Source organism: Peromyscus eremicus, chromosome 8a (assembly GCF_949786415.1).
Source record: "Peromyscus eremicus chromosome 8a, PerEre_H2_v1, whole genome shotgun sequence".
Lineage (NCBI taxonomy): Eukaryota > Metazoa > Chordata > Mammalia > Rodentia > Cricetidae > Peromyscus > Peromyscus eremicus.
In genome coordinates this window covers 34,059,209-34,071,413 of record NC_081423.1, presented here as the reverse complement: position 1 = coordinate 34,071,413, position 12,205 = coordinate 34,059,209, and the positions used below count along the sequence as shown (strand labels likewise).

General features: G+C 45.5%; 1 protein-coding gene across 1 annotated transcript in view; it reads left to right on the top strand.

Moving 5' to 3' along the window:
- Nucleotides 1-5,497: 5,497 nt before the first annotated feature.
- Znf454 (zinc finger protein 454) overlaps nt 5,498-12,205 on the top strand; it is a 20,072-nt gene continuing 13,364 nt past the window's right edge. Inside the window, exons 1-4 of the mRNA XM_059269309.1 lie at nt 5,498-5,602; nt 8,444-8,570; nt 8,940-9,029; nt 9,960-9,962. Coding sequence (XP_059125292.1) covers nt 5,570-5,602; nt 8,444-8,570; nt 8,940-9,029; nt 9,960-9,962 — 253 coding nt within the window. The 5' untranslated portion in view covers nt 5,498-5,569. The remainder of the gene's footprint in view (nt 5,603-8,443; nt 8,571-8,939; nt 9,030-9,959; nt 9,963-12,205) is intronic.

Genomic DNA, 12,205 nt, shown 5'->3' with positions numbered 1-12,205 from the left:
CATCACAACAATAGAAACCCTAACTATGATGCTAATAGACATAGGAATTCAGCAAATTAATAAAACCTTTGCAACTCAAAACATACTCAGAACCACAGGAATAGTTTATAGATCATGATAGTAGTTGGTTTATTAAATGCATATTGACTGAGTCCTAAATATGAGCTAGATATTTTAGGGGATCCTTGCAGGCTTTTTGGTGGCAGCGAAACAGTTCATGAAGAGACAAGAATGAAACTCCATTCATCCCGACTTTGAAACTAATGCTGTGCCAAAACTTCCAAAGTCTGACCCCAGTTCATTTATTTTAGCCATATTTAAGCACAGCACAGTTTTTGAAAAAAGGATTTTCTGATAACAACTAACTCAGTCTTGTGAGTACAACAAAGCTTAAGACATGTTTACATAGAAGCTCTTAACAAAGTAGTATGGCTTCTTCCATAAAGTTGGGTCCTGTTGACTTAAAAACAATGCTCAAGATAAGAGTCTGTGGAGAATGACTGAGGTAAACAGTGCCTGTGGGAGTCAGGATTGTAAAGTACAAATGACATTACTCATAAGGATGAGTTTTATGGCCTAGAAACAATGCTCAAGGTTTTGGGGGCAGGGGAAGTCTGGGATAAACAAACACCATATTCTGGGGAATGTGGGTAGAACCTGGTTCAACAGGTTGTAAAGGATTACTAGGTTGTAAACTACATTTCCCCCAGCATTCCAGAACAGCCAAACATCTCCTCCCTTTGGAGAGATAAACTGCATGTTTAACTTTTCCAGGCTTCAGTGCTTATCTGTATGCACAAGGACCTTTGCCCCTACAAGATATAATCAGGAAATCAAAATTAATGTTAACAAATTTTTTTGATTCGCTGTAGGCTAAGAACGTGGCAGTGTGATGAGAAAATAATCAAAACCGTAATGAGACAAAACCAGAAAGATTGGTAATTGGTTAAATACGGCTATTTGAACAAGAAAGTAGCATCTAGAGTGATTTGAATTTCCTATTTGGGCAAATTGGATTTCATAATTATAAACACATAAAGTGTATCAGTTTTGTGGGATAGTGATGGTCTCAGTTCCCCTTATAACCTCCAACATCTGGCTGTTAAAGGGGCCTTGATCTGGCTCTTGAACTTGAAGAAAGGAAGGGACCCTGACAGTTGATGTATCCTTAGGACATAGTTGAGTAGGTCACTTGCCTATATTTATGCTAATTTGCATGGCTCAGTCTCTTCCCACAAACCACAGGCTTGCTTGAGTACTTCCCCCAGGCTGCAGGCTGGAATAACAACATGAGTGCGACACTTACTACTCATGGTACATACATAGGTCAACTTCAGGAGTTCCAGGGTGGAGGACTCCCAGTCCCTGCTGCCAAGTAGCTCCTAGCTCAGGATGCCCAAGCCAGCTGATGCAAAGCAGCAGAAATAATGGGAAGATGGCTCAAAGAACCCAGGACATCTAGGAAATTCTGAGAGGTTGGTGATTTGAGTGTGTAGCAGTCTAAGTGACAGGAAATGAAGTTAAAGGAAGATGTTGCACCCTACTACAAAGATCCTGTTACTGGGCTCTGCAAACCAACGCTAGGAACTAGGAAGAAGTAGCCAGTCTCTTGAAGAAATCATATTGGTCCTGTATAAACATCATTTGCATATCCATAATTCATAGTGGGAGCAGACAGGGAAACAGTGTTGGTTTCTCTCAACCCCTTTCATTCTTAGACTGAATCCTAATGGGAAAAAAGTTGAAAACGGTTTGCCCAGGTAAATGCTGGGAACAGTAAGTAAAGCTAGTAGGGGTGTCCTACCTAGAGCAAGATGGTTCATGGATTTTGTGTCAAAGGTGTCAATACATAAAAGTTTGGGGTTGTTTTAATCACTGAGACAGTCTCATCCAGACTGGCCTTGAACTCAGTGTGTTGCCAAGGAAGACCTTTAACTTCTGATCCTCCTGCCTCTACTTTCTGAGTGAATTACAGGTGTACTGCCACCACACCCAGTTTACATAGCACTGGGTATCAAATACAGGTATTCATGCAAGCACTCTACCAACTCAGCTACATTCCAGCCCTATTTAGAGGTTACAGGCACGTGCGCATACACACACATGCAGAAGGCCATAATTATTTCCTAATGACTTCCACTAGCCCCATCAGAAATGATAAGTCAGATAATGGAAGTAGCACTGCTTTTATCAGTTCTGTTAGACATGTCTCTTCCAAGCCAGCCTAGGAAGCCAGGGTGATTGCCTTTGCACCTTCATCAGCAGGAGTGGCGTTCCTGCTTCCGCCTACTTCACTTCCTGGGGCCTTGCTCAAGGCATTTCATACATTAGTGCCTGTTTCCTCCTTTGTTAGTGGTGCAAACCTAAGTGCTTTGGGTTGTGTTAGATAATAAAGTGCTTAGGAAAGTGCCTAACACAGTTAGTGCTAAAGGCCAACCAGAACCCACAAACATCTAGGAGAACCACTAGGCTCTCAAAGCAAATGTCTTAGAGGAAGGTAAAAGGAACAGTATCAGCTCAGGACCCCAAAGACCAAGTTCTCAGCACAAAGCAGATTTATTTGCCCCAGAGGGACAGAGGGCAGGGGATAAAAGACAAAGACAGGAAATAGAGGATGAGGGAGAAGAGACAGGGGACAGAAGTATTTGTCCCAGGGGGACAAAGAACTGTGTCTAGATAGAGAGGAAATAAATGTGGCCCATAGGCAAATGGTGATTTATAAAGGCAAAGTGGGAACCCCTGTGTGTAGAATGAGGTGTTTAATTTTAATTGGGTATATTAACTGGGTGAGCCAAAGGGGGTTTCTGATTGCTGGACTTCAACACTTTGATAGCTGGACCTCCTAGCCTCAGGAGGAAGTGGCCAAATAAGGGAATAGACCTTGGTGTCTAGCTTTAGGAATATAATCTAACAGTTTTTAGCAAGGAAGAAAGAATTGGGGAGAAGGGCAAGGCCTGCCAGAGCCATGCTTGCCATGCTTCAGCTGGCCAGAGTCTCTTCAGAAGGTATGTAGTGAGGGAGGCTATGCTACACACTGCCTATTGCAGAAGCCTCCAGATCCAGTGTGCTTTCTTTCCCTCAACCACACCATGGTCTGGGCTTTTCATTTGTTTATTTTGCTGTTGTTTTGGGTGAGTTTTGATGATTTTTTTTTCAGTGCTAGAAATCAAGTCAGCAGATGCCATGTCCCTGTGCTACCACCATCCCTAGCCCTCATCCTGACTCTGTCCTCCCCAGAACTGACCAGTCTCTACAGTAGACTGTCACTTCAAACTTCCAGCGCTTTCCTAACACACAAAATGAACCCTATGTTCCTATCGTGGCTATCAAGACCTGAGTCGCGGGCACTCTCATCTTGAGCTGTTTTCTTTCCTTTTTTTTTTTTTTTTTTTTTTTTTTTTTTTTTTTTTTTTTTTTTGGCGATGATGCTAGTCTTGCTAAGCATCAAATACACCAAGCCAGCTTCTTTGTGGGCAGCTCTTCCCAGGAAAGTCAAATCTAACTATCCCCCACCCCTGTTCTCTCTGTAACTCACTAACACGGTTGTGCTGTCCTGTCACTCCCTGATGAATATTTTCTGTTTGACGGACCACCTTCCCTAGTCAAGCCAACCCTCCAGTGCAGGGTCACTCTGTTTCTCCAGCCTCTGCACAGTGCCTGGCACCTACATGCTCCCCAAGTGAGAGAACGACACCTTTAAAGCACCGGATAGAATCACCGACATTGCATCCTAAAGGGTGGCCAGCAGTCCCTGAAGTGCCAGTCCTCAGGTCACATTTTAAATTTTAAATTTAATTGTTTTACTATTTTGCCAACAAGAAAGTTGCTCCATGAATACTTACTACATATTCAAAGCCATCTAGCTATCTTTAGGGGGAGGCCCTGAACATCACCCCATCCTCGCCGGCTCCACCCCGCGGTCCCAGAAAGACTTGTTGACCTCCAGGGTCGTCGCTCCCCTACTTCACTCCTGTTCCTCCCACCTCTTATCCCCGCGCGTCTGGGTGACCATCATGAAGCCCCGCTACCGCCACAGGCGCTACATTGAGCGCCCTGCCTGCGCCGCACGCCTGTCGAGAGCGCGATCCTGACAGTTTTTCCAGCCCTTTCTCTGGAGCTCGGCCCTCCTACGCAGTTTCTGGACCTTCCTGGCATCCTGGGCCGTGTTTCACTGCAGAGACACAAGCAAGCATCCTCCACAAGACCCGATCGCGATCGCGTTTCTGTTCCTCTTTGAGTGGAAGACGATTCAGTGTCCCCGCGGAGGCTTCTGGGAACTGTAGTTCAGCCAAAAAAAAAAAAAAAAGCCACTCTGCGCAGGCGTACATCATCACTTTTGCCTCCCACTCTCCCTCTGGGAAAAGGAGTCCCGAAACCCTAGAGTTGCAGCACCGTGATTTGTGGGAATTAGGGTCCCCGGCTCCAAGAGCATGCGCACGCGCGATTCCGCTTCAGGCTGCAGGCTCCAGCTCATTGTGTCCTGACTGTTATGTGGCGGCTATGCTCTGTCGCCGCGGTGGTGGCGCCTCGAAGGGCAGCCCCGCGGTGACCAGCAGCGTCCAGAGTGGAGCCGGAGAGCGACGGTCAGGTCTGGGGGAAGGGCGTGCTGGGTTGTGGTCCGTTTTAGAGGACATGGATCCCATGCCCTTAACTTCGCAGCATGTGTACTGAGATTTGACTCCACACAGAGAAAGGACTGGCAGAATGGTCTTGTGGTGGAACTGAGGGGTCCGAACGTGATTGCATATGGAGAAGGGTGGTTGTCTCTAGCATGTCTGAGGGCAGACTCAGGAAGGCGGTAGCATCCAATTGATGAGCATATTCCCGGTGGGGCTTCAAGTCCTGTCTGAGGAACTTGAGAACAGGGCAACATGCAGCCCCTGCATGTGACAAAGCGGTGAAGGGTGACTTGTGTGAATGATCCCCGCCCCACACCCCCACACCCCACCCCTCACACTCATACACACCACGCCTTTGACTCCGCGTCACTTAACCGAACCCAAAGGAGAATCCTGAGACCACAAAAGAGTTTGGCCTGCGAGGCTTCTGAGATGAAGATCTGACTTGCTTAGCTCCTCTCCCCTTCCCCCTCTTTCCCTCTCATCAGGATCAAGCTGTCCCAGGAGGAAAGATGTCTTCAGACTCCCAACCATACCTTTAGGGAAAAGGACAGAGGATGCTTTGAGAACTGCCGGCCTGGACAAGCTTTCGGCAAGGGAAAGTCAAAGCCGTTAAGACGCAGAACGGGAAGGCCTGGAGGATCTCACCAAAGGAAAGATGCCAAGAGGAAATGGCATGGTGAGCAAGTCACCTTACAGATGAGGCAAGGAGGAACTCCCTCAAAAGCATTAGGGAACTAGGAGCAAACTAACCAAAGAACTCACTGCTTTGGGGACACTGAGGATGCCAGGATATGGATGGTCAGGTTCACACCCTGTGACTTTTGACCCAGCCCTCTCATCACAGGTGTGCAGGTGCCTCTAGCCTGGGGGAACCCCACACTTGCAAAGCTCCTCACCTGTCTCCTCCGTGCTTGGTGGTCCTCAGAGAGCTCACCAGAGAAGAAGAAATGGCTGTCAGCCACCTCCCAGCCCTGGTCCAGGTGAGTGGAGAAGTGTTGTGAGTCACCCGCCCCCGCTGCTGGGTTCTTGACTTGAAGAATATAAGGTTGTTTGCTCTGACCCCAGTCTCCCCCAAACACCTGACCCCAGTTGCTCCCTTCCACCTCGCATCTCATCCTAGTGGGCTTTGGAGCTTTACATAAGTCATGTAAATGGCACAAGCGGGCAGGAGTCTAGCTTAGTCTGAAATGAAAATCTTACACTTTGTATTAGCCAGTAAGATGGGAGTCCAAAATGGTAAAAACAGGGTCTGACATAGGAACCAAGAGAAGGAATTCGAACTTTTTCCTGTGAAGATGGGGTTTTGTAGACTCCTCTCATTTCTTTCTTTCTTTTCAAGATACCATGTATCTTTTGTTTCAGAGGACTATTTAATGTCACTAAAAATATTCGAAGAGCTCTACTTCTAGAAGCTAGGAGTATAGCTTTGTGGTAGAGAACTTTGCTGGTATGTAAAAGGCTCTAGGTTCAGTCTCCAGCAACACACACACACACACACACACACACACACACACACACACACACACAAAGCTGGGCATGGTGGTTTACACCTGTAATCCTAACACTTGGAAGGCTGCAGGAAGATTGAAAGTTCAGGGCCAGCCTGGGTTACATGGAGAGCCTTCTACATAGAGCTCAGTGTAAGCGGACGTTTCCTGTTCCAACTACCTGTTCCCAAATACCTGGTAGCCTCTTCCCAAATTACCACACAGAGGCTTATATTAATTATAAATACTTGGCTAATAGCTCAGGCTTGTTACTAACTAGCTCTTACAACTTAAACTAACCCATTTCTATTAATCTATGTATTGCCATGTGGCTTGTGGCTTTACCTGTCTTCTAGCATGTCTTGCTTCCTGGGCAGCTGGCTGACTGGCATCTCTCCTGACTCCACCTTCTTTCCCATCATTCTCAGTTTGGCTTTCCTACCTAACTTCCTGCCCAGCTACCGGCCTGTCAGCTCTTTAATCAACCAATGAGAGTAATACATATTCATAGTGTAGAAAAGGATTGTTCTGCAGCAGCTCAGAGCTGAAAAATAGTCTGAGTAGCACCAGCCTGTTTATAGCCAGGTTCATTTGGTAAAACATTCTAATTTGAGGCCTTTAACTTTGTAGGACAGGAACATTTGGGAGGTGAGAAGCTGGGTGAACAACCAACAGTTCCAGCTTGCTGACTGCTTGTTGCCTTGGGTTTTTGTAAGCAAATGAGCTTTATTTAGAAGCTGAAAGTTCAAGATTGGGTGGCCATGTGTAGCAAGGGCTCTCTGCTGCATTGTATGTAGTGAATGGTACCACAAGGCGGGAAAGAAAGGGGTGTGGAGAGTGCTGTGTGGTGAGAGGAAACAAGAAAGAGTGCCAGAGGTGTTAAATTCCCTTTCTAACAACCTGTTCATAACAGCCACTGCAATCCAGAGAGACATGCCCATCCTCCCGTTCCCACAAGATGTGCATTGCGCCCTCCAGAGAATGGAACTCAAGTAACTCACTCCCTTCCCCTATAAGCCCCACCCCTTCAGATTTCCCACTTCCCAACACATTTGCACTGGACACCAGGCACATGTGTGTTGGGGAATGAACCATATCTGAGACACAGCAGTTAAACCCTGTTTATGTTGTTTACAGGTTGCCAAGATTTGGCTGCCGTTGGGCAGACCTAACTTAGGGATATAAAATGTGCCAGGTCTGTGAGCTATGTTAGAAACCTGAGATGAATAACAGTTCTTGATAAATCAGTTCATGGGTTCACTTCAGCCAGTGTTTCTTGGCTCCTCGATGTGTGCCAAGGCTTTGGGTACAGGTAACAAACTTAATTAAGCTGTCTTAAGTTAAAGCAGGCATTTTTCTGGCTTCCCCTTGACCCTTCTTCCTCAGTGCACACTAGCTCCCTGTGAAGACCACACTGTGAGTGGTGCTGTTTTCCATGCTTGATTTCAGGCTCCCGAGAGACACTCTTTCTGTCCTTGTTCAGAATTTCCAAGGAAGAGATAAGTTATAATCAGAGAAGACATGGGATCATAGCACAGAATGATTATTTCCGTGGCGTGTGTGTGTGTGTGTGTGTGTGTGTACACTCACACATGTGTTGGGGTGGGTAGAGGAGCAGTTGAAGAAAAGGAAGTCTTACTGAAAACAATGGTTATGTGCCACCCAACGACATGGGTACATTCTGAGAAGTGCATCGTGAAGTGTTTCATCTTGATGTGAACACAGGGTATTTCTCCCAACCTAGATGGTGTGGGTCAGCCATTCAATCTGGCTTCCTAGTGTAATCCAGAGATGTGGAAAACATGAAACACGTGAAGTTACTGCTGGGGAAACACGGCATACTGTTCTACAGTAAAGGTTTCTTGAATGTATCAGAGTGTACTCTAAAATCATGATTTAAAAAGAGTACAACAGGTGTATCAATGTTGTTTGCTATCATTACTAAGGGTTAGCCACTGTACAATACTGTCTATATTATACTTTTATATTACTGCTGGTGCAATATGTTTATCTAAACCATCATCACCACAAACATGGAAGTCTGAGTTATGCTGACATTACACCAGCTACATTAGGGCTGTGGAGAAAGATGGGAGATGTTGTGGGCAAGTAAACGAGTTCACAGTCTCATTATTTCTCTACAGTTGGCGTCAAAGTGGGGCACAGAACATGTCTTCAGCACAAAGCTCAGCCTAGGAGATGCTGAAGACATGCCTAGCTTGTCCCCGGACACCAGCTTCCTGCGGGCTAATGGTCCCCATGAGCTTCTGGGACAGCCAGTATGGGCTTTCCTGTGGTATCTCCTGGTCAGTAAGAAAGGATTCTCTGTTACAGGACTTGGTGACCTTCAAGGATGTGGCTGTGCTCTTCACCCAGGAGGAGTGGAGACGGCTGAGCTCTGCCCAGAGGGCCCTGTACAGGGATGTGATGTCAGAGAACTACAGCAACCTGGTCTCACTGGGTAAGCTGGACACCACAGCATTTAGCTTCACCTCTGGGGACTTGTTAGGACACCCCCGGAACTGTCATACAACAGATTGGGTTGGAATTGGGCCTGCTGATGATACTGCCTTCACTCCTACTATGTGCCTGTCCCCTTGGTGTTCCCAGAGCTCTGCTGAAGTCATACCTGGAGATGTGTCACAATTGAGAGAGATATGAGAACAGACTGTCTGTTTCAAGCCCAAGCCACCACACACACACAAACATGCTCTCCTTCCTTTCTGATCACCATTTCCAGAAAGTTCTGAGGACCAAGCCTCATCCTTACATTGACTTTTATCTCCATTATGAAGAGATAAGATCAATGTTTTTCCTCCTTCAAAAACAGGACTCTCAGGATCCAAACCAGATGTATTTTTTCATCTGGAAAAGGCAGACAAATGCATGTCAGAGGACGCTCCAGAAGGCTTTGTTCTTGGTAAGAATCATGCGTGTGGGACATTGGGAGGAGCCCATTCGGTGGGGTAGGCCTGAGGTCTCAGCAAATGTGACAGGCCTGAGCCACACTGTCGCAGCATACATACCCAAACTGGCATTCATTATGGAAGTCTGTACTTGTTGGAGTCCTTCCTTCCATCATCTCTTTTCTCTTTGGTTCACGTTATTAGTAGTCTGAGGCAGGAGAGGTGGTTCAGCAGTTAAGAGAGCTTGCCCCTCTTCCTGAGGACCGGACTTCAGTTCCAAGTATCCATGTTGGGCAGCTCCCAGTTGCCTGTAACTGCAGCTCCAGGGGATCCAACATCCTCATCTGGCCTCCATAGGCACACTGCACACACATTCATACACATAAATGAAAATAAATTTCAAAAAATTAGCCGTCCTCTTCGCCCACCCCTGTGTTGGAGTGGCCTCTCTTACATCCAGTGTGCAGGAGCCACCCGAGCTCCTCTGGTGAGGAGTCTCCTGGGGCTCTGGAGACAGTTCTGTGCTCACTGAAGCTCCCCTTTTTCTAGTGACGCTCTACACACGTCCTCACCTCCCTCTTCTTTCTCTAACCACATGGAAGTATATTCAACCAGCGTGGACCTGCCCTCGTGTTCCAGGCTATGTGCTTGGCTGCGGGTGCCAGAAGGGCCAGGATTGTTGTAGACTTGGCTGTATGACTCACACCTAGTGCAGTTGTGGTTGCTAGTGAGACTTGCTGCCTGGGATGGAGAGAGCACGACAACTCAGTGGCTGTCACTTGTTCTGAGGAGTCCCCTGGGGGTTGTGACTCCAAGATGGGGATATATCTTTCTGATATAGATATATATATATTCAAAGATATATATATCTTTGAATTATTCTAGAAAGCTCCTTGCTTTACCTAAGATGCTGTAACATTACACTTTCCTGTAGTATGTTACAGACTGTAAAATATCTTTTTTTTTTTTTGAGACAGAGTCTCTCTCCACATAGCCCTGGCTGTCTTGGAAGTTGCTATGTAGACCAGGCTGGCCTTGAACTCACAGAGATCCACCTGTCTCTGCCTCCTGAGTGCTGGGATTAAAGGTGTGCGCCACCACACTTGACCTGTAAAGTGTCTTTTAAAACCTCTTATTACTATTTTTTCACACTAATCCAGTAAAATAGGCAGAGGTTTATATTTTATAGTTGGTATCTACCCACCTCAAATGTTTAGGACTCAACGCTTGATGGAATTTAACTATCATAACTCAAAATTGCAGTTATTAAAAAATATTTAATTTACCACTGATAGAGCTCAGTGATAGAGCATGCGTGAGGTCTTAGGTCAATGTTTCTCAACCTATAGGTCACCCTTTGGATGTAGCACAAATCTTAAAAGTTCTTATTAATAAAAACAAACCTGGTGCCAGTTATTAGGGTGAATGCTGGAAGATCAGAGAAGCAGAACAAGCCACAACCACCTCACCTTGCCAGTTCCTCAGCTGATCCTATTTCCTCAGACTGGAAGCCTCTGTGTCCTCATCCAGAATGAATCTCAGCTGAACTGTTGCTCAAAAGCTTAACCAGGCCTAGTTCCTCGTCCTCACGCCTTAAATACCTTTCTGCTTCCTGCCATCACTTCCTGGGATTAAAGGCTCTTGCTACCACACCTGGCTGTTTCCAGTGTGGCTTTGAACTGCCTCTGGAATGCTAAGATTAAAGGTGTGTGTGCCACCATTTTCGGGCCTCTGTATCTAGTGGCTGTTCTGTTCCCTAACCCCAGATAAGTTTATTAGGGTGCACAATATTTTGGGGAACACAATATCATCACACTTTGGGGGTTGAATGACCTTTCACAGGGGTCACCTAAGACTATCGGAAAACACAGATATTCACATTATGATTCATAACAGTAGCAAAATTACAGTTATGAAGTAGCAACAAAAATAATCTATGGTTGGGGGTCATCACAACATGAGAAACTGTATTAAGGGGTTACAGCATTAGCATGAGAACCAACTGTCCTAGGTTCAATCCCCAGTACAGGGAAATAAAAATCTTTAACTCACCCCTATAGAATATTCTATGGATTTGATGTTCTTTGACAACCAAGTGCCTTAACTCACTAAGCCATCTTGCCAGCCCAAAGTCTCCAACATTTTGAGTACTGACAAGCCACCACCCCTGACCTCAGGTGACAGAGTGCGGTCAAAATTCAGACACTGAAACTATTCTATAAAATTACCTTAGGTTGTATGTATAAAGTATACATAAACGTAAGGAGGTTTCATGTTTAATCTTGGATCCCATCCCCAAGATTTCTCCTTATGCTTGTGCAGACATCCCAAAATGAAAAACAACAGCAACAGTGAAACTCTCTCTTCCCAGGCATTTCTGACAAGGACTGCTCAGCTGTATCATATTAAAATTTCCCCATTGTTGTGCCTACTCCTCTCAGCTTAGCATAGACAGTTATTTTTTAATTAGCATACGCAGCACCAGGTTTCATTATAGAATTTTCAAACAAAGTTCATTTTGTCGATTCTCATCCTTTTTTCCCCATCCCTCTGACCGCTCCCCCCACACACACCTTTCCACTTTTAAGTCATATACATCCTATTGCCCACCCCTCCTCAGCATCTCTTCCCCCGTCTCATGGGCTCCTTTCTTGTTTCGTAGCCTATACCCACACTCACATAGGAACATTACAAGCTGGGATACAATGAGTGAGAATATGTTATTTTTTCCTTCTGAGTCTGAGTTACCTCGCATATTATAACACTTTCCCTCTCCTTCCATTTTCCTGAAACTTGCGTTTTTCTTTATGGTTTCCTAAAATTCACTATGTATATTACCACATTTTCATCATCATTTCCTGTTGATGGACATCTAGGCTGGCTCCGTTTTCTGACTATTGTGAATTAAGCACAAATAAACATGGATGAGATGTGGTGGGATGTAGAGTGCTTTGGGTATCTGTTAAGCATGAGATAGCCGGGTCATATGGTAGTTGAATTTTTAATTTTTTTTGAAATCTCCATACTGATTTCCATATGGCTGTGCTTTACACGCCCACCAGCAGGAAATAAGGCTTTTTCTCTGTGCCCACATCTCTTTGCCAACACTCACACTTAGACAGTTATTTTTAATCACAGAAAGAAAAATATCATGATAGATGGTTTTGCTTTTTATGTTTTCTGTCCTCGG